The sequence below is a fragment of the Rattus norvegicus genome, chromosome 8, assembly GCF_036323735.1.
Source record: "Rattus norvegicus strain BN/NHsdMcwi chromosome 8, GRCr8, whole genome shotgun sequence".
NCBI classification, from domain to species: domain Eukaryota; kingdom Metazoa; phylum Chordata; class Mammalia; order Rodentia; family Muridae; genus Rattus; species Rattus norvegicus.
The window spans coordinates 75,559,903-75,581,528 of record NC_086026.1 but is presented as its reverse complement, the minus strand read 5'-3'; the positions used below and the strand labels follow the sequence as shown (position 1 = coordinate 75,581,528).

Below are 21,626 nucleotides of genomic sequence, written 5' to 3'. Positions count from 1 at the left end.
TAACACTGCAGAACTTTCAAGTGGAGGCTCATACTTGTAAGTACTCAAGAGGCTGAGGCAGGGGGGGTTGGGGATTTAGCTCAGTGGTAAAGCGCTTGCCTAGGAAGCGCAAGGCCCTGGGTTCGGTCCCTAGCTCCAAAAAAAAGAACCAAAAAAAAAAAAAAAAAAAAAAAGAGGCTGAGGCAGGAGGAGTCCCCTGAGTTTGAGGCCAATCCGGGATACATCGTTAAGTTCCAGGCCACCCTGCAGGTTGTGTGGTGCTAGGGCTAGACCCCAGGGCTTCATGTGCACCAGGCGAGCCCTCTGCCAACTGAGCCACATCTCCAGACCCCATCCATAAATGTTACTGGAACCTCAGCACCCTTTGCTTATCTGTTACTCTACAAGGGTGGAGTTATCAAGTTCTAACAGTGTGAAAAGTCTCAAGCCCTCTCATGTTCTCTCTTTCTCTCTCTCTCTCTCTCTCTCTCTCTCTCTCTCTCTCTCTCGTTTGTTGAGATGGGGTCTATAATGGATGGTTTTATGTCAGTTTGACACTAGCTAAAGCCATCTGAGGAGGGAACCACAATTAAGAAAATGCCTCCATCAGATCAGGCTGTACCCCAGCCTGTAGGGCATTTTCTTGCTTGATAAGGGAGGGCCCAGCCCATCGTAGGTGGTGCCACCCTTGAGCTGATAGTTGTGGGTTCTGTAAAAAAGCAGGTTGAGCAAGCCAGTAAGCAGCTACTTCCATTGCATCCCCATCAGGTACTGTCTCCAGGGCCCTGCCCTGACTTCCTTTGATGAGGAACTGTGATGTGGAATCCTGAGCCAGACAAACCCTCCTCCCCAAGTTGCTTTTTGGTCGGGGTGTTTCATCACAGCAATAGAAACCCTGACTAAGGCAGGATCTATGATTGATCAACAATGGACCCCAGAGGCTCGTGTTTGAATACTTGGTTCCAGTTAGTGGAACTGCTTAAGACTGGTTAGGAAGTGCTGCCTTATTGAAGGAGGTGTGTCACAAAGCCCAGTGTCTCTTTCTGCCCAGGGATCAGGAGGTACGCTTAGCCCCATGCCTGTCTGCCTTCAGTCAAGTGTCCTGCTATGATGATAATGTACTAACCCTCTAAAACTGTAAGCTGGCCCCCGTTTAAGTGCTTACTTCTATGAGCATTGCCTTGGTCATAGTAGCTCTTCACAGCAATGTAACACTCATTAAGACCGAGTATTGTACGTGTGGCACAGGCTGGTCAAAGTCGGGCTCCTCCTGGGTCAGTCTCTCAGGTACATATCTACACTGGCATCTTTCCCGCAGTGTGCAGACTAAACCCAAGCCTGGTGTTTATGAGGCAAGTGCTCCGCCACAGACCTAGACTCTCAGCTGCCCTAAAACGTTTCAAAGAAATTTCTCTGCCAGAGATGCATGGGAGAACATGAGGTAATGCTTGTGCAGGGGGAAATAGCAGGGCTAGCAAGTCTGTCTGTCCAGACTTCTTGGATTCTCTGCAGTGGTCTTCCTTTCAGTGAGAGGGTAGGACCCTCTGAAGTGAGGCTCTTATTGTCTGATGAGGTAGAACAGAGTTCCTTTATTCTTGTCTCTTAAGCAGAGAGAGGGGCTAAGGACCTGCCCTGGGGAAGAAAAATTCTGGATTCTAGGACTTCAGGGGAGAGGGGGACAGAGGTACAGGTCACAGGAGGGCAGAGAAAATTTGCCCTTAAGGCATTGTCTTAATTACTTTTGGGACTAAGAAACAGTCTCACTCCTTAGCCCAGGTTGGTCTTGAACTCAAGATGATCCCCCTGCTTTAGCCTCCAGGGCCCTGGGATTATATGCATGAGGCACCATGTCTGACCTTGGTCTCCCTAGTTTACAGTACTCAGCCAAAACACACTTTGGGTATTTTTTCCTGGGCCCTAACATCACAAGTTCCAAAGACCCTCTCAGAGAATGTCTGTCCTATCTTCTAGAACTTTCTCAACTTTCCTAATACTGCAATCCTTTAATACAGTTCCTCACACTGTGCTGACCCCCTCCCACAAAATTATTTGTTCCTACTTCATACATGTAATTTGGCTACTTTATGAATTGTAATGTAAATATCTGGTGTGCAGGATATCTGATGTAAGACCCCTGTGAAAGGGCCATTTGACCTTCAAGGGGATCAGGAGCCACAGATTGAGAACCGCTGTTCTAGAAGTAAACACTGGCCAAATGGCACACGCATGCATTAGGGTGAAGAACACAGAACAGGGCAGATATCCATGGGCCCCAGGCAGCACGGACCCAGACCCTCTGCCTTGGCCCTGCCGAAAGTCTGTTGGCCAATGTCAATTATGGCACCACAGCAAGATTCATGATTCAGGCACTGCTTTGCCTTCAAAGTAGTCAGACCTGAGGCCAGAGACTGAACCCAGGACCTTGCACTTGCTAGGCAAGCGCTCTACCACTGAGCCAAATCCCCAACCCCCTAAGGGCACTTCTTACTCTTGCAGCACCCAGGGATTGGTTCCCAGCACCCACATGGCAGCTCACTACCATCTGCAACTCCAATTCCAGGGGATCTGATGCCCATCGCTGGCCTCCACAGGTACTAGGCACACATGTGGTGCACAGACATATGTGCAGGCAAAACATACATGCATTTAAATTTTTAAAAAAAAATTTTTTTTAAAGTACTAATACATTTCCAAGGTCCCTAGCCTCTAGCCCTGTTCCAATTTGCTCCTTAGGCCTGTCTGATGTCCTGAGTCTCTCTCACCCACAGACCACACCTCCAAACTCTAAGTTGACTTCTTAATATTTCCCTCAACAGAATGCTGAGTGTCACATCCCTGCCTTCTGCCAAAATGCGGTTGGCACCCTGTGACGAACTTACCCCTGCCCAAAAACTCCTAGTGAAATAAACAATAAACATTTATTCTCTAGCATAGCCCTTCCCTTCCGCGTCAGAAATAGGACCACTCTAGTTCAGGGTCTTTTATGAGATTCTTGTCTACCTAACACAGTGACCGAGAGTGGAAGATGGCTTCCACAGTGGTTCACGAAGGACGCAAATTAGTGTATGGGGACTGTAGGAGACCTTAGGACCTCCTCTACTGTGAAAATCCCCACAGGTATGCTTGAGTTTTCTCTGGCTATAGTAGCCAGATTCTGGCAGAGAGAGCAGCAGTCCCTACTCTACTGTACACTCAGAGGTCACACTTCATCCCTCTGCCTCTTCTATTGGATCTGCCCACCAGCTCGGACTCAGTTTGTAAGAGCCTGTACAGAAGCACAAGGGCCAGGTGGTGAAGATATTAGGGTCTGCTGCAAGCTGCCTACCACACCCTTTACCACGCCAAATGAATACTTTTTTCCATATCAAGCTGAACCAAGAAAAAACAAAGAGCAGAACATCGAGATTGATTCAGTAAAAAGAAAACAACAAAAACCTTTGCACAAGTACCTTATGGTGCTTTTCTTAGGGGTGCAGTTTGAGCCCAGGTACTTGACCTTGCAGAGCACAACACTCGCACTGTGCTCTATCCTCAGCTCTTCTTTGGGAGACTTCTTTAAAACCGTGTTAATATGGAGCTGGAGGGATGGCTGAATGGTTACGAGCACCCACCTACAGCCTAAGGACCTGGGTTCGATCCCAGCACCTACATGGCAGCTAACAATTACCTGTAACTCCAGTTCTAAGGGATTAGATCCCTTCTTCTGAACTCCTCAGGCGAGCATGTAGTGCTCATACATACATGCCCGCAAAACACTCATACACATAAAATAAGTTATTTAAATTGTGTAAGTCACCTGACCCTCCCACATGACCCTCAGCTCTGAATGAATGAACGGGTCTAGGGTTCTCCAAAAAAGGAAAGCAGGGTCTCACCTCGAGGAGTCCCTTTCATTTTCAGACTTCACTCTACATAACAATCAGAGAACACAGCTCTGGAGATGCCTGTTAAAAGTCCCCATTTATATTAGAATTTATAATTCAGTAAAAATCTAAGGTGAGCCATTATAAGAATCATCTGTCATATTTATTTTAGAATGATTTAAATCAAATACATTTGGGCACAGTAGATATTTGACATGAAAAACAGTTGTATCAGAATGGTCATCAGAAAAATAGTAACATTTTACACATAATAACTAGAAAATATTTTTCTGTATGATCACTTGAGTTAGAAATCCTGAGAATGTTACTCACTGAACAATTAGAATTTACCTCATAACTGAAATCTGCTCAGAAAGAAGCCTTTTAAAAAAACACTCTGAAGGCTGGCCAGTGGTGGCTCACACCTTTAATCCCAGCTTTCAGAAGACAGAGCCAGGTGGATCTCTGAGTTCAAGGCCAGTCTGGTCAACAGAACAAGTTCCAGGACAGCCAGGACTATACAGAAAAACCTTGTCTTGAAAAAACAAAAAACAAAAAAAAAGGTCTGAGGTACAAATCACCTATATAGTCGACATGTGTCCTCTACATTTTTCAAAGGATTTAAACAAGCAGATCAAATGCTTCCAGGCCACTGGCTCTTAGGAAGGCGTCAGTCCGGCTCGAGGACGCACTGTTCCACAATCTCCCGAAGGTTGGGGTTCTCCATTGCAGCTGCCACTCGCTCTTTGTCATTTATCTGCTTGTTGACTGCAAAACACAAGGACAAAAGTTAACAGAACAGCGTTGACAGAGATCAGACAGCATTTCTCCAGCCTGCTAAAACAAAAGAATTTAACTCCTTGAGAACTTACAGCTAACTACTCTTCATACAGTTTCTTAGACCTTTTCCTCTTGTGCACACACATGCGTGTGTGTGCATGCACAGACATAGACACACACACACACACACACACACACACACACGTGTCTGTGCACTGCTCACACTTATGGAAGCCAGAACAAGGCCCTGGATCCCTTGGGGCTGAAGCTCTGAGTGACTGTGAGCCCCCTGATGTGAGTACTGGACACTGAACCCCAGTCCTCAGGAAGAGCAGCAAGTGCTTCTAACTAATCCATCCTAACTCCATCGATGACTAAGGTCCTGAAGGCAGTCTCAAGAGAAAAACACTCTTAGTGCTCTACAACCAACTGGGATTGATTTCCTTCCCGGCACCATCCAGACACATATTTCTACACAGTTACATTCAGAGTGAAATTCAAAACGGTTGCTTTTCCCACTTAAGCCTGTTTTTCAAACTAAAGCATTGTTTACATGGCAAAAATTCTAAGTGTCTGGGCAGGCATGGTAGGGCCTGTCTTTACCCAGCACTCAGCTGTCAGAGGCAGAAGGAACTGTGAGTTCTAGACCAGCCTGTTCTACAAAGTGAGACCAAGTTTTATAAACAAACAAAGAAACAAACAAACAAAGTGGGCTGGGGTGTAGCTCAGTGGTACAGCTCTGGCCTCGCACATCTGAAGCCCTGGGTTCCATCTGAAGCACTATAAAAAGTAAATAAAATAAATAAAGTAAGGGCTGAAAAGGTGGCTCAGAGATTAAGAGCACTGGCTGCTTTCCGTTCCCAGAACCTAGATGGCAGCTAATAACTGTAACTCCAGCTCCAGGGACTCTGACGTCCTCTGCTGGGCTCTGAAGGCCCTGGAGGCATGATAGTGATACGCAGTCATGCATGGAGGCACGCACACACACACACACACACACACACACACACACACACACACACACACACACACAGTTAGCAAATAAAGTGAGAGGTAAAGTGCCTCAGCTCAGGAGTCTGGAGCATTAATCCTCAGGGATCTATAAAACCTAGGACATGCTTTTCATTGTTCTCCTACCTGACAGGCTTCCAGGACAGGCTAGAGGGCTGTCCCTCTGACACAGCAAGTGTCTCTCTCAGCGCTCTTCTATTACAGCGTGCTTCAGGGCTCACTATCCTCCCTCTCACCCCACCCATGACCTCCCGTTCCCCCTCCCCACCCTGCTCTTCTCTATCTCTTCATCTATTCAGTGATGCTGACACACAAGCACTCTTATTGTTTACTTGAGACAGGGTCTCACTATGTAATCCTAACTGGCCTGGATGTCACTCTGGCTTCAAACTCAGATCTGCCTGCCCCTGCCTCCTGAGTGTTGGTACTGAAGGCCATTACGCCTGGCAGAAAGCAAACACTTCCAATGCTCTTTTCTTTGCTTGTTGTGGTTGTTTGCATATGCTTGGTCCAGGGAGTGGCACTATTAGCAGGTGTGGCCTTGTTGCAGGAAGTGTGTCACTGTGGAGGTGGGCTTGGAGACCCTCTTCCTAGCTGCTTAGAAGGCAGTCTTCTGCTAGCAGCCTTCAGATGAAGACATAGAACTCTCAGCTCCTCCTGCACCATGCCTGCCTGGATGCTGCCATGCTCCCACCTTGATGATAATGGACTGAATCTCTGAACCTGTAAGCCAGCCCCAATTAAATGTTGTCCTTTATAAAACTTACATTGGTCATGACGTCTATTCACAGCAATAAGACCCTAACTAAGACACTTATTTTCTATCATTTGTTTAAAAATTCTACTTTCGGGCTGGAGAGATGGCTCATCAGTTAAGAGCACCCGACTGCTCTTCCAGAGGTCATGAGTTCAATTCCCAGCAACCACATGGTGGCTCACAACCATCTGTAAAGAGATCCGATGCCCTCTTCTGGTGTATCTGAAGACAGCTACAGTGTACTTATATATAATAAATAAATAAATAAATCTTTAAAAAAAAAAGATTAAAAATTCTACTTTCCATGTACCACATAACTAATTAGGAAACATTTTGTCTTTTGCTGTTTTCAAATCCCACTTCTACAATTTTCAAATAACTATTGATTGTCTTCTCTCTACAGAAGAGGGGATATAAAGCCACCCCCATTTCCATTCTACCACATTAACCCAGACCCACCCTCAACCCTACCCCCACAAATTCCCTAACATATGACTTGTGAGATTCTCGGTTTCAACTTTCCATACAGCTAAGGCACTGTTAGAGAACCAAGCCTCCATAGCTCAAGAGCTCTAGAGCTGGGCGTGTTTACAGATCTGTGTGGGGTCTGAACCAGTTAATATCCACAGGCTCTAGTTTACAGGATCCAGTGAAAAATGACTTCCTTTAAAGGCTTCCCCACCTGTGAAGGGAGAGCATAACTGTGGTGTCCCCTCTTTTTTGCAAGGTACCCCAGTATATCAGCTAGGGCGGTTGACTGACAACATAGTACCCAAGACAAAAGTATTAGCTGCAGCCATTTTCACTTACTGTCTTCTTCTGTCGAGTGAGTTCCTTCAGAAATGTAAATTTCCAGCTAGAGAGAAGAGAGACAAAGCAAAACATCAGAATCCAGGGGTGTATAGGGCAGACCCAGGATGGAGGAGAGGGAAGTCCAAACCATGCTGTTAACTTCAGGATGGAACCAAAGCATTTCCCCCAACTGACCTGCAGGGGGCGCTCCTGAATTTCTGTATGAATACGCACAGATGTCACGTGATCTTTGCCCTGCCCTCACCCTCTTCCCATCTGTAACTAATCCCACCTCCCAGGGGCACCACATCCACAATCTAGAAGTGTACTTGCTTCTTCCTCGCTTCTATACACTCATACACATTTACACACACACACACACACACACACACACGGACACACACACACACACACACACACACACACGGACACACACGGACACAGCAGTCACAGCTTTACAAAAATGAGACAAATATGTAGGTCTTGCATCCATGTGCATCCTCCTTTTCCTGTTATCTCCCTTCATCTTCCCACGTGTTTACCAGTAAAGCCGTCTTGCCTAGCCTTGTTAGCCCCAGAAATTAGTCAACCCCTAAGCCCAAGAGCTTTTAATACAACCACAAAACTGCTGCAAATCCTGTGGCTAAGGCAAGCCTGTGAGAGGGCAACACAGAATCCACACAGCACAGAGGTCAGCAGTTTTCAAGAGAAAAACATTCAGAACTATCTAGTTCATTCGTTCGTTCTCTCTCTCTCTCTCTCTCTCTCTCTCTCTCTCTCTCTCTGTTTTTCAAGGTTTCTCTGTGTAACAGCCCTGGGCACCCTGGAACCCACTTTGTAGACCAGGCTAGGCTCAAACTTAGAGATCCAAGTGATGGGATCAAAGGTGTGCACTACCACACCCCACTTGTTTCAGTTTCTTTTTTTTCTTTTTTTTTTTTTTTTTTTTTCGGAGCTGGGGACCGAACCCAGGGCCTTGCGCTTGCTAGGCAAACGCTCAACCACTGAGCTAAATCCCCAACCCCCTTCAGTTTCTTTTAAAACCACAAAACAGGGCTGGTGGGATGGTTCAGTATGTAGACGTGCTCCCCATACAAGTCTGATGACCTGAATTCAATACCTGAAATGCACAATGGAAACGCACAATAGACAGAGAGAACTGACTCCATCCATGTACCATGGCACACACCATTCTCACTCATACATACACACAATCAAAAAGACCACTATCCAGATTCCCCCCAGTAGCAGAAAACTCCATGAAAAACAAAGGTTTAACAGTTAAAATTTACACATGACTCATCATTCTGAAATAGCCATTGGGTGGGCACAATGGCAGATGCCTTTTAATCCTAGAACTTGGGAGGCAGCAGCAGGTGTCTCTCCGTGAGTTTGAAGCTAGCCTGGTCAACTATAGTGAGTTCCAGGACAGCTAGAGCTGCATGGTGAGACCCTGTCTTACTATGAAAAAAAGAGGCCAACAGAGATGAAGAGTCAAGCATTCACTCCCATTCCTATGTGAATTATTAATGTTTCTCAGTATAACCAAATAGAGGCAACTGTCATAATAGTGGGACTAACTAAAACTATAGCCTCTTCACGCTATGAAATGAAAACATATTTATTGTTTTTTTTCCAAAAATGCCTAACAGTCTAATCATGAAACATCTGAAAACTGAATTTGAGAGAGAATCTAAAATGTCTACACTCTTCACAAGTGTCAAGATCTCTAGGTGTGCTGGTGGATGCCTATAATGCCAGAGCTTGGAAAGCTAAGGCAGGAGGATAGCCTTGAACTCAAGGCCAGCCTGGGCTACATGATGAGATCCTGTCTCTTGAAAGATAAGAGCAAGGAACTACTCTTGCCTATATAAAGTCTAGACATAACTAATGAGAGCCGTGATGGGGGAGGGGCAGTGCGGGAGGGAACACTACCATAGAGAGTGTTGTTGGACAAATGGGGGAACAGTTATGTACATATTTAAGATTTATTTATTTTATGTGCATAGATGTTTTACCTGCATGTATGTATGCATACCATGTGCCAATGGGGGTCAAAAGAAGAACTAAAGTTACAGATGGTTGTGAGCCACCACATGGGTGCTGGGAATTGAACTCAGGACCTTGGCAAGCACAACCAGTGCCCTTAACCACTGAGCCATTTTCTCAGCCCCAAAACAGCATTTTTAACAAAAAGTGGGGGTTGGGAATTTAGCTCAGTGGTAGAGCGCTTGCCTAGCAAGCGCAAGGCCCTGGGTTTGGTCCCCAGCTCCGAAAAAAAGAAAAGAAAAAAAAAAAAGTGGGAACAACTCAAATGCCTAAAAACTGGTAAGAAAGTAAAATTAAACAAGGTCTCTCTGTTTAATTGGAATATTATATGGCGCTATATAAGAAAGAACACACTTTAAAACACCAACACTAAAAACATACTAAGTCATAGAATGCGCATGCTGTCAATGTCATTAAAATGAACTAGATAGATATCCAAGGCAATCTATGGGACAGGCTCAGTGGCAGGGTCCTGGCTGAGCTCATGTGAGGCCCTGGGTTTAAGACAGTAACAAGCGGGGGCTGGAGAGATGGCTCAGCGGTTAAGAGCACCCGACTGCTCTTCCAGAGGTCATGAGTTCAAATCCCAGCAACCACATGGTGGCTCACAACCATCTGTAAAGAGATCTGATGCCCTCTTCTGGTGTGTCTGAAGACAGATACAGTGTATTTATATATAATAAATGAATAAATCTTTAAAAAAAAAAAAAAGACAGTAACAAGCTTCTTACCTTGTGTTTGAATGGCAGACATCGCTGGAGCTTTACTCTTAAGCACAGTCCTAAGACAGGGGAAAAAGATCTAATTATCTAATTATCCCTTCTTACTGGCTCCAGAAAAACCAAAAACTCAAACGACATCCACATACTACATGGCAGCAGAAAAACAGCCCTGTTCCTCCCAGTGTGGGTCTCCTGTGAGCTTGGTACCACGAGGAAATTTACAGTAGAGTTTCATGGGCTCCCCCAGTAAATCCAGGGAGCTGCGTCCATTCCTTACACGGTGAACCAAAGTCACCCTGCAAGGTGACTTCTGGAGGTAGAACCTCAGCAGAGCTCACACTGAGCACCACAAAGGCCAGGCCTCTTCTGCTGGGCCAACTGGCACACAAGTATAACGGATGAAATCATTAGGCTTTATTAAATGCCACTGGTAGAAGACAAGCATGGTGGTGCACACCTTCAATCCCAGCACTCAGGAGGCAGAGGCAAGCGGATATCTATGAGTTTGAGGCCAGCCTGGTCTAGGACACCCAAAGCTACAAAATGAAACTCTGTCTCGAACCCCACCCCCTAAAATAAGCCACTGGTAGACCAAGATATGCAAAAATTTAAAACAAAGTATAGTTAAAAGCATTTATTTCGGGGTTGGGGATTTAGCTCAGTGGTAGAGCGCTTGCCTAGGAAGCGCAAGGCCCTGGGTTCGGTCCCCAGCTCCGAAAAAAAAAGAACCAAAAAAAAAAAAAAAAAAAAAAAAAGCATTTATTTCTAGCAAGCCCAAGGCCCTGGGTTTGGTCCCCAGCTCCGAGAAAAAACAAAAAAACATTTATTTATTTATTTAATGCCATCAAGATGACTTAGCAGGTCATTGCTGGCACTGCATGCACATGTGCTCAGACATACATGCAGATAAAATACCTATACACAAAAAGATTAATTAAAATTTCAAAAAGCATTCATAGTGACACACACTTAACAATAAAAAATAGAATTCACATGCATCCACGTACACACACATACACACGCACGCATGCACACACACACCCTTACCAATAAGAGTTGCCAAAGAGCAATGAGGTACTGTTGGTGTGAACTTGATAATAACCAAATAGTCATCTTCACTTATTTCTTGAACTTCCACACAACTCTCTGTGACCACTTCCAGTTCTTCTAAAGTATTGGGCTTTTCTGGGTCCCGGATAGTTCGAATCAAATCTAGAGGCATCAGAGACAAGGTATTAAATTAAAATATGAATATTCAAAGTGAGGATGGTGATTCTCATCTCAGCTGAAGCACCGACTATTTTCAAAGATATATTTTGACTTTATGTGTATGTTTTGCCTCCATATATGCCTGTGTATTATGTGTATGTAGTGGCCACGAAGCCAGATGAGGGCCTCGAGATCCCCTGGAATGACGGCTGTGAGTGGCCCTGTGCTTAAGGAACTGAACACAGGTCCTCTGCAAGAACAGCCAGTGTTCAGCCATCTCTTCAGGCCCACCACCCCGCCCTAACTTCCTTTTAATCAAATATTTCAGCAACTCCCAAGTATCTGACAGAAATTTCCACTAACAGTTACCTTTGAGAAAACAATTTTCTTAAATCATTATCAGACTATATCCAATTCTTAATTCAAAACCATGGGAGGTACTAATAGGGGGAATAGGAAGGGAGCTCCAGAGGAGTCTTGGTTGGAGAGAAAGTGAGATTAAGCCTGAAAATGAACAGCCTGTCAACGTATCACATTTAGACTAAAAGAAAGAACCACCAGGCGCTTCCTTCGCTTGTTTCCAGCAAAGGAAAGAGCAGAAAAGAAGGGTGGGGCCCAACCACCAGGGTGTTTCACAACTAGCCACAGGCAACAGGGATTCCTCAGGAGACGAACAAGGAAGTGGGAAGGACAGTGGTGCACTCTGACTGCTAATTTACTCACACTAGCTGCAAGACCCAGAACCAAAGAGAAGAGCTAGAGACAGCCACTGAAAAGCTTGGCTTAAAATCAGCTCGTGACAATGGAGACAGAGACAGGACAGGCAGCTAAGTGGTTTCACAGGAACTAACAACATGTGGCAACTTTTGGAAGACAAGCACAGAGAGAAAAGGGAGATGATTCAGATTTTAAACTTAAGTATTAAGATAAAACATGGATCATAGAGGCTGGCGGGGGAAGACAGTGCTTTAGCCAAGCCTGAATACCTGAGTCCCATCTCCCACACCCACGTGGTGGAAAGGCTCACGGCAAATTAGCTCAATTTCACATGTAGTGATTTTGGAGGTGTGTCAGAGAGTGAAATGTTCTAGCAAGTGTTACATAGTGCTAAGTGCACACCGAGGCTAGAGCGGTTGTTGAAAAATCACGGAATCCATCAAGAAGCACTTGGCTGGATATTGCAGTTACCATGAATGCCTTGAAACAAAAATGTTGTCTAAAACTTTGTTGTCTTGTTGTCTTTGTTTAAGGATGTTTTGCCTACATGTGTATGTGTGAGCCAGGTGCATGCCCGGCACCCACAGACATCTGGAAAAGGCTTCAGATTCCCTGGGACTGGAAGTTAGGATCGTTGGGAACCACCAACCCCGGTCCTCTGCAAAGACGGTGAATGCCCTTTTTTTTTTTTTTTTTTTTTTTTTGGTCCTTTTTTTTTCCGGAGCTGGGGACTGAACCCAGGGCCTTGCACTTCCTAGGCAAGTGCTCTACCACTGAGCCAAATCCCCAACCCCGACGACTGTGAATGCTCTTAACTGTTGAGCTCTCTCTCCAGCACTCTCAGGCTATTCTCATATGCAGCCTAGTTTGAGACTCCTTGGTATAGAGGGAAGGAAATCCTCAAGGAGAATCTTGAAAAGTTGGCTGTGGTGGCACACGCCTACCTAAAATCCTGGCACTTGGGAGACTGAAGGATGAAAATCTTGACTTCTAGGCCATCCTAGGCTACACCCTGAGACCCTAGCTCAAAAAGAAAAGAACCAAAACGAAAAAGCAAAGAATAGAGAAGGGAAAAGAGAAGTGTCTAGCCATAGCAAATGCTACAGGAAGAACACAAGTGGGAGAATTCAAGGCTATCCTGGGCTACGTAGTAAGACTCTCAAAAAAGTGGTCAACAATAAACACTGCAGGACAACAAGGGCTACAGTGTGCTTGCATTTGTTATTAAATACGTCACTTATAAGAAAACAGTTTGGTAGAGAAAGGAGGTGCAAAGGGGGAAGCCAACAGAGCAGAGAATGCATCCTGAGGGCCTTGGCAGGAGGGTGGGGCAGAAGCTTTAGACAGAAGTTAGAATCTTGACAAAGCTCAGGGACTTTTGAGTATAGTTTTTAGTTCAATGGAAGGTTGATAGAAGGAAGATCAAACTGTGAAGGGAACCGGGTAAACCGGAGCAGAAGAAAGGGGAATCGAGAAGGCAGCAGCAGCTCATCATGCCTCTGGCCTACGGAAAAAATGAAACAGAATAAACAGATGAAACAGAGAGTGCTAATCGGAGGGCAGGGGAGAGAGGCAGACCTCAGGTGAGTGGGCTGGCCTTCTCAGGACCCTGGGGTCTGTCTTGTCACACATACCTAGTCCAGTGACTGCAAAAGCAACCAAGAAAAATGAACCCATCAACCTTCCCTTCTCTAGATTATCTTCTGGCCTTACCGGCGAATACGGACAGGAAAGAGGATAAAATTCCCCTTCACTTAGCAGGTTATTATGGGATTTGGGAAAGCAGGGTTTCCCCTCTCCTATCCTAGGCTTCTCCTTCTAAACTTAATTTGTAAAAGCTGTGTTATGTTCTTTGAACACCACTAAATCCTGAAATTAAGCCTTATCCCTTACTGAACACCTCCAGCTTTCTAGTGATTTGAGAAGTTTGATTTCTTTAAAAAGATATCAAGCTTGTCCCCACATTACTCTTCTAATCTCCCCTCACCCCCAACTAAAAGTGTTTGCTGCTCTGTACTGACTTGAAGGCAGGGAGAGCCAACACTTCTGGCCTCCAAGGACACACACAAACTTAAAAAAAAAACAAAACTTTTTTAATAGTTAAAAAGATAACTCTTTCATTTATTTTTTAAAAGTTTCAGTGGGTGGTGTTGGTTCTAAGACGGCTCAGTGGGTAAAGGGACCTGCCACCGAATAAGCCCAACGTCCTGGGTTTCCATCCCTAGGCCCCACTTGCTGGAAGGAGAAATCTAACTCCAGCAAAGTGTCCTCTGACCTCCGTACTTGCACTGTGACTTGCATGGGTGTGTGCCAACACAAAGTAACTAAATGAAGTAAAAGCCATTTAAAACTTCAGTATTCGATTCCAGTCTACTATCTAAAGAAACAGCCAACCACACCTCCACCTGCAGTCCCTGACTATCAGCTGCCTCCTTCTGGACAGCTAATTCTGTCTTCTCACCTCCACATTTTCTTCAGCTTATGCAACCTCTGACATATCCAGGTCCAAATTATTCTTCAAGGCCTAACTCGAGTAACTGTCTAACATCCTCACAGATATTTCCAGTCAATTTATCTTTCTTCTGAGTGTCCATATCTCCTACTTAAGCTCATGACCTCTGACTGAATTTTGTATTTTTGCTTATGTAGGTGTCATTCAATCCAAATTTGAGGACTAGAATCATCTCTCTTGCAGAGTTGTATCTCTGGTGCCCGGAAGTTTCCAGGTGCTATACACAGAGGTGATGGTAGGACAGGAATGTTTTGTGGAGATAGCACACTAGTAATTATCTTCTGCCTGGGGTTAAGTCATTAAGTCAGCCTTGCCTCCCTACCAAGAGATAAGGAAACCTGATTAGCTTCCCAAGCCATTCCATTTTTGGAATCATTCTTCCTGGCCTAAAATCCTTACCTAAATTGTATTTGTATGACCAGCTCTCTTGGTGCTACATCTAGGTCTTTTCGCTGTCAAAAAATAGGGCTAGCGGTGGAGCATACCTAATTTGTATGAGATTCTGGATTTTCTCCCCAACCCAGATAAATAATACTATAAATGGTGAGAGAGAGAGAGAGAGAGAGAGAGAGAGAGAGAGAGAGAGAGAGAGAGAGAGAGAGAGAGAGAACGAACGAGGACGAACAGGCATTATATTTACAATCACAAGTTTGGTTTTCTCTGCTCCTTACTGACAATGTGACCTCTGCGTAGTCGTTAAACCACCATCTCCCCGTCTGTGTAATGAAGACAGTCCCTCAAAGTGTTAAGTATCTGGGAGAATATATGCACACACTTAACTGTGTAAGAAAACTGTACATTTAAAGCCTCGCGCTGAGATGCCTATTCCTACCTCTTTACTTCCTATTGAATCTGTCACAGAAGAGAGTATCTGTGACCTTGGGTCAGTCCCCAACTCCGCCACTACCTGAGTGGCCTCAGTTATGGCGGGAGGAACCGCGTCCAGTAGCTAAAGAAGGAAAGACTCTCGACTAGTGAAATCTTAGGCATGCTTTGCTCCTTGACCACTGCAAGCTCATTCTGCCCACACCTCTTGACATAGTCACTAAAGTAGTCCAGGGGAAGGAAGCGTTTATGAATTCCAGGCTAAATTTCGCTCCTGGTTTAGAAATAGCCCGACATTGCTGTGTGACTTAGGACCCGGAAGAACACGCTTCCCTCTAGGTCTGGCAAAATCCCCAAGTGTCCACTCCAGCCCAAAGGTGAGGCCCTCCTCCACCCCCTCTCCAAAAAACCTTAAATGGTGCTCTGGGTAAATTACCATAAACTTCTAGCGCTTTCTCTTCCATGATCCGGGGCTGCCAGGCAGCTCCCTGCTCAGAAAAGCCTGAGAGCCATAGGACCCTGCTCAGCGTCCAGGAGAGCAGCCCAGACACTCGCTCCATCCTGACGTTCCGCCATCCCTGGCGACTGTCCCAACCGAGCCACCGTCTTTCCGCAGCCGATCTCAGAAGTTAACTTCCTGGACTTCAAATAAACCAAGACATGTGTAAAGGTTTAGGGGAGCAGAGAATAGGCGGGACTCAAAACAGTAACGCGAAGGACCTAGGGAAATTAACAGTAAAGACTACATGTCCCAAGATGCTTTGCTGGATTTAGATGGCACAGAAAAATCCTTAAGGCTCGTTAGGCGCATTGCATGCTGGGATGTCTAGGGGCGAAGTAGCCGAGGGCCGTCGAAATGCATCTGGGGCTTGTAGTCTCAGCCAGAGGATCGTGTAACGGACTGTTAGGCGTCACCAAGTGCCCCACACAGTTCCTAGGAAGAACTAAAGATGAATCCTGAAGAGGTAGGGAAAAGGAGATCAAGGTTACTACTATTGGAAGGTCTTCTAGAACAGAGACTTTTCTTTCTTAGAGGAAGCCACTTCCAATTTTTTCTTACTTTCTGATCAGGCCGGAAGTGGGTTTCCTTTGCGGTTAAAGAGGCTATTTTGGGAGACAAATGTTGATAGGCATGGCCACGGACAAGGAAGACTTGGTTTTCTTGTCTTCTAGAGACTTAGTCCAGCTCAACTTCTCTCCATGGGGAGTATATCTACCAACCACCACCCCAATTACAGCGAGAGAACTTTCTCTGTGTTCACTATGTATAGTGACGATAATGGAGATGACCATCCTAAAAAGGCATTTCTTAAGCTTTCTTGTGTTCTTGGCTGTGATGAGTGCCCATTACAGAGTTGATTGTGTTTCCACCTCACAATGTATATGCAGGAATAAAAGTTACAAACTAAGACACTCTCCCGACCTTCAAGCAGTTTACAGACTGTAAAGGAATCCACCTCTCATGTTGAGTTTGCAGTTGCAAACAGCCAACTTCGCTAGGCCTGGTGGCTTGTGCCTGTAATTCCAGCACTTGGAGGCCGAAGGAGGAACATTGCCACCAGTTTGAGGCCAACTTTGGATACAGAATTTCAAGCCCGTTTAAATGAGACTTTGTTTCAACCAGAAAAGCAAACCAGGTCTGTTGGTTTTAATGGCAGTTTTCGTGTCCTTGAAAAGAAAGGGTCATCTTGCAGAATTAGTTCGTGATAACATAACCTACGTTATCTTTTAACTCTAGTTGACTGCGACTCACCAACCTATGATTAAGTCCCAGGAAATTTTGATCCAATCCCAACAATATCCCTGCCATTTCACTTCATTGTCATCGGAAATATAACCCCAAATTCTTAGAGATCGAATTTAATACACTGAGATCTCGCCTTTGTGTAAAGCCTGGTTTCTCCCAAAAGAATCGATAATGTTTTTTATTGTTGCACACTGTAACACTGAGTGTGTTTAAATTGTTGATTTACAAGACTGCCTCATTAAACTGTAAGCACTCATTAAACTGTGAGCCAGGAGCTTTTGTATTTGTATTTGAAACGCACAGTAAGGTGCCAAACTCACAGTGAATGCTCTGTATATATTGAATGAATTAATGCTGTCCAAAAACTAAGTAGCAAAACTTCCTGCAGTCTTTTCAGCCCTCAATCAAAAATATGTATTAAATCTCTCTGAGAGCACTGTGCTTGGCATGAGCAGGTGGCACGCAGAGGTTTTCAAACATTGTTAGTCACAGACTTCTTTATTCAAGTGAAAACTTAGAAGTGTGACAGATAGAGCAGAGCCTTGCAGGGCACAAAGACCTGGCGGAACTGGGAAGCCTCTAGCTCCTCCTCTGCCTATTTGGCTGGCCGGAGTGCAGCCTTGCGGTTCAGGGCTCGGATTGGGTGAGCAGAAGCCCAGGCCCCGCCCCAAGTGCCTGCCCCAGGCTCCGCCCCGACGGTCCCTCCGGGTCTGTAACGGCCCTCGCGCACCTCACACAGCTGGAGCGCTTTGCTCGCGGCACTGTCTATAAAGTTGTTGTTGCTGCTTCCGCCACGGGTGGAGGAAGATGGCGTCGGGAGGTGGTGGCTGTAGCGCTTCGGAGCGACTCCCTCCGCCCTTCCCTGGAATGGATCCGGAGTCCGAAGGGGCTGCCGGGGGGTCAGAACCCGAGGCTGGGGACAGCGACACCGAGGGGGAGGATATTTTCACTGGCGCCGCGGCAGCTGTGAGTTCCCATCCTTGGGGCAGCAGACAGGAAAGAGCCCCCCAAAAGAGAACCCTTATCAAGGGTTCGAGGGCTTTGAGGATAGTGGGCCTGGTGGGAAGTCTTCGCTGGGTATCAGCAATCAGGACTCCAGGGCCCTAAGAAGGAAACGAGCCCTAGAGCCTGGCTGCCCAAGCCCGGGCGGGAAGAGACGATGAGGGGTGTGGTGGCTTCACCATGGATCCTTAATAGCCAAGAGCAACCTAGGCCGTCCCCTGGTCCTGAGATGTGGTTACCCCAGGGATTCCACGGGCAGTTCTACTGGTTGTGTCTTGGGCAGACTGACTTAACATGACAAATAAGAAAATGAGGTGCAGACCATCAGTTCCCTTGCCTTACTGCACCGAAAGTGGAAACGTGATCTAGGGTAGGATCATGGCCCGCCCACTGATCTCCTGTTATACCCAGCACTTCCTGGTCATTACCAAAGCCCATTCTGGATCCCAGTTTATGAAAGTTAGGTTGTGACTCCTTTGATCTCTCGAAGAATCCGGCCAAATGCTGGTTGAGAGAAGATGCACCCAGATAAATTACACGGATCAGCAAGCTTTATTTCTGTTAAACGGATACATTAAAGTGCTTGGAAACAGATCTATAAATGTGAAGGGGAAAGATGCCTCCCATAATAAATATCTAGGTTTCAAATGAGAGCTAGCTGCTAGCAAAACAAACAAAACCTCCTCTTCTTTCAGTGTGGAATGTCACGAGTTAACAGCACCAGGAGGGATGTTTTGGGCTGTTTTATGAGAACACTGACTCATACCACTTGGTACAGTTAGTTCCAGCTTAGAAACGTCTTCAGTATTGAGTCTATGCAGTTATCTTCCTTTCTTGGTTATTGTTTCTCTTCAGAGTAGCTAATCAGTATCAGACTAAGTTAAATAACTTTAAATTCTGTATACCGCATGTGTCTGAAAACTTGGAGGTGCTCCTTATGAGGCATTTCTTACATGACCATAGTTAGAATTTTACTATGTTGAGAAATTGGAGGCCATAATTCCAGCTCATAAAGTGGTTGGTGGTGCTAACAACAGCAAATTATCTAATGATGTCTGTTACTCTGATGTCTGTTACTACTTGCCGCCCGCTAAGGTAGTCTTCCTTTCTGTTTAAGTATCGTTATATAGTTACTCTCTTAAATATGGAGAACAACAGCTAATGTTCTGCTGGGATGGTGGATGAAATACCTGAGAATTGACACTGGCACCTAGGAGCTGTTGTCTAGAGTTCTCAGTGAAACTTGGAAGCCGTGATTTTATTGACCTCATCCAGTTGGTTGATGGAGGCACAATACTTAAGACTGTAGAAATCTCTTACCTTCTTCCCAAAAAACAAGGGAGAGAAAGTCAGAATGACTTTGCTCTACCACAGAAAGCAGGTGCTGGGTCAAACCTAGCTCTTTACGAATGCTAGGTATACATTTTACCACTGAACTATGTCCTCAGTAGCTAGCTATCTTTAGATTTGACCCAGAATACTAATTTTTAAGAAACCAAGGCTTCACTAAAGGACTTTATTAAGCAACCATTAATTATAAATTATATTATAACAAAAGCTTTAGTTGTGAGATAAACACTATAGAGGATTGCCGCACTTCTGCACAGTTGTAGTTAAAGAAAATCACTGAAAAAATTAAGAAATTAAGTTGTACCTATTGGCTCAAACCTATAATCTCAGCTACTCTGAACCTGAAGCAGGGGGCTCTGTCAAGGTCATCCTGGGTACAGAGAAGAGTACAAAGAATAGGCTTTGAAGTCTGATGCTAATCTAGGCTGTTTTCGTGCTTATTTTAACTTTGGCTTTTGTTTTGTTATCATTTGAGATAGGTTCTCTTGTAGCCAAAATGGCTTGAACTCCCAATCAGTCCTTCTGCCTCCACCTCTGGATGGCAGGATAAGCATGCTCCGCTAAACTCAGTTTCGCTAGCTTAACTTTGGACAAAGTATTCTGTTAGCTATATTCTTCATTTCCTAACAGAAAGAAAGGTAAGTGTCTTGGTATGGTAAAATTCCAACACTTGGGAGACTGAGGCAGTAAGATCAAGAGCCCACCCTGGACTTCATTGGACATTGTCTTAGGAGACTAAATAAATAAGTAGGGATTTGAGAATTCTAATGAATGGGCAGAGTAAAAGGAATGTGGTAGAAACACACACACACACACACACACACACACACACACACACACACACACACACACACTCCTGACAACAGAAGGATACGTATTTACTACTGTTTTTATATGAAGGTTAAGTTAGGATGTGAAATACTTGGAACAGTTGTTTCTACACAATAAATTAAACTGTTTTAGAAGATGTTGGACTGGATTTGTTGACAAGGGTATCAACTGTCGAAACTCCCACAAAACTGAATGAGTAAGAAAACAAAGCTAATTTATAAGATTGATTCTGATCAGCCTAAAGTTTTCAGAGTAAGCAATTGATGGCTTCAGTGGCTTCCTATTGTTTTAAGTTGATTGTGTGTGTGTGTGTGTGTGTGTGTGTGAGTGAGTGAGAGAGAGAGAGAGAGAGAGAGAGAGAGAGAGAGAGAGAAGGGGCTTGAACCTGGATGCTTGAGCATTTTATTTAAACATTCTACCATTGAGCTACATCTAAGCCCAAGTTAACCTTCCTGTTGTGATTCGGCAACATTTTAGAGGCAAAGAAATGGACATTAAAGTGTTGGGAAGCTGAGGTGGGTAGCATTTAAAACTAATTCACGGTATGCATGTAATGTTCTGGACAGCTGCTGCCATTAATCATCCCATCTGCTGTTTTCTTCAGCCAAGAATCCACGTCACTACAGTAATAAAAATGGGTTTGTAGTCAAAAGATAGGCCAGTGAGGTACATCTCAAAATATATATGCCGTTCAGTTGAGTAGGAGACCCTGAAACCAAAAGAAGTCAGAAGTCATTAATAAAAAGTCTGAATCCAACTCTTTGATGTGGACTGGAATCCTGATATTTAGTTGAAGCTTTCTTCTAGAATAGGACTGCTCTCTCAGTAAAACACGGGACTGAATTAGAGCCATCGGCATTTTAAATTCTCAGTGTTACGTTCAAAAGTGCATGCAGATTTTCCACCACACATGACTTCACTGGTTTGCTTACTGTAAGTAAAGGGCTCACACAGACGCAGGTCCCTTTGTCCTCCAAAGCTTATCTGCTCATCTCCTCAGCAGCCTGCCAGGAGCACAGTAGATTTCTCTTTGCTCAAATAAAAAGGGGGAAACTATGGTGGCTTTCTTATCCTGATAGAAAGGAAGAAAATATAGAGAAATGAAGTCATTGGCTTTGATTTTGGCCCAACATCAAATGTCAGTGTCTTCATTTGGTTTTATGTCAAGCCAATTCAGATTTTTTTTTTCTCATTACTCTCCTGTGAACTAAACCCCATTGACTAGAGAAAGGTCTGGGAAAATAACATGGGGTAAAGAAGGAATGGCAAGAGACTGGAAAAGTCATGCTGAACAATTTGTCTTTGATTAGTCTGTTACTTACAGAGCCCTGTGCAAATGCTTAATGCTTTTAGTCCCAGCCCTTGGGAGGCTGAGGCAAAAGGTCACAAGCTCAAGGCCAGACTGCTATATAGCAGACCCTATCTTGAAACAAAAACAACAAAAGACTTATTTATATATGCCTTCTGTTATTTAAAATTA

At 44.7% G+C, this 21,626-nt stretch overlaps 2 protein-coding genes across 7 annotated transcripts in view; one reads left to right on the top strand and one right to left on the bottom strand.

Moving 5' to 3' along the window:
- Positions 1–3,986: 3,986 nt before the first annotated feature.
- On the bottom strand, positions 3,987–15,909 carry Ciao2a (cytosolic iron-sulfur assembly component 2A). The gene is made up of 5 exons (NM_001008327.1): positions 15,653–15,909; positions 11,001–11,165; positions 9,963–10,012; positions 7,201–7,246; positions 3,987–4,610 (listed from the first exon to the last, which is right to left on the bottom strand). Exons 1-5 carry the CDS (start codon positions 15,774–15,776, stop codon positions 4,513–4,515), a joined length of 483 nt encoding a protein of 160 aa, NP_001008328.1. The 5' UTR covers positions 15,777–15,909; the 3' UTR covers positions 3,987–4,512.
- A 132-nt stretch (positions 15,910–16,041) lies between these two features.
- Snx1 (sorting nexin 1) overlaps positions 16,042–21,626 on the top strand; it is a 49,708-nt gene continuing 44,123 nt past the window's right edge. For 2 of the 6 annotated variants that reach the window (XR_010054037.1, XR_010054038.1), the window contains exon 1: positions 17,646–17,929. Coding sequence is in view for 4 of the 6 variants with exons in the window: in XM_063266236.1 (XP_063122306.1) it covers positions 17,771–17,929 (159 nt within the window). In the remaining 2 variants the exon portion in view is untranslated. Of the gene's footprint in view, positions 16,182–17,566; positions 17,930–21,626 lie in introns of those variants that run through there. The other 4 variants (XM_006243317.5, XM_063266236.1, XM_063266235.1 and 1 more) reach the window with 4 other exon arrangements.

Coding starts and splice junctions, on each gene's coding strand:
- Ciao2a (NM_001008327.1), bottom strand. CDS start 15,776: ATGGAGCGAGTGTCTGGGCTGCTCTCCTGGACGCTGAGCAGGGTCCTA. Junction 10,013..11,000: donor CTCTTTGGCAACTCTTATTG/GTAAGGGTGTGT, acceptor CCCCTGTCTTAG/GACTGTGCTTAAGAGTAAAG. Junction 4,611..7,200: donor TCACTCGACAGAAGAAGACA/GTAAGTGAAAAT, acceptor TGTGTTTTGCAG/TCAACAAGCAGATAAATGAC.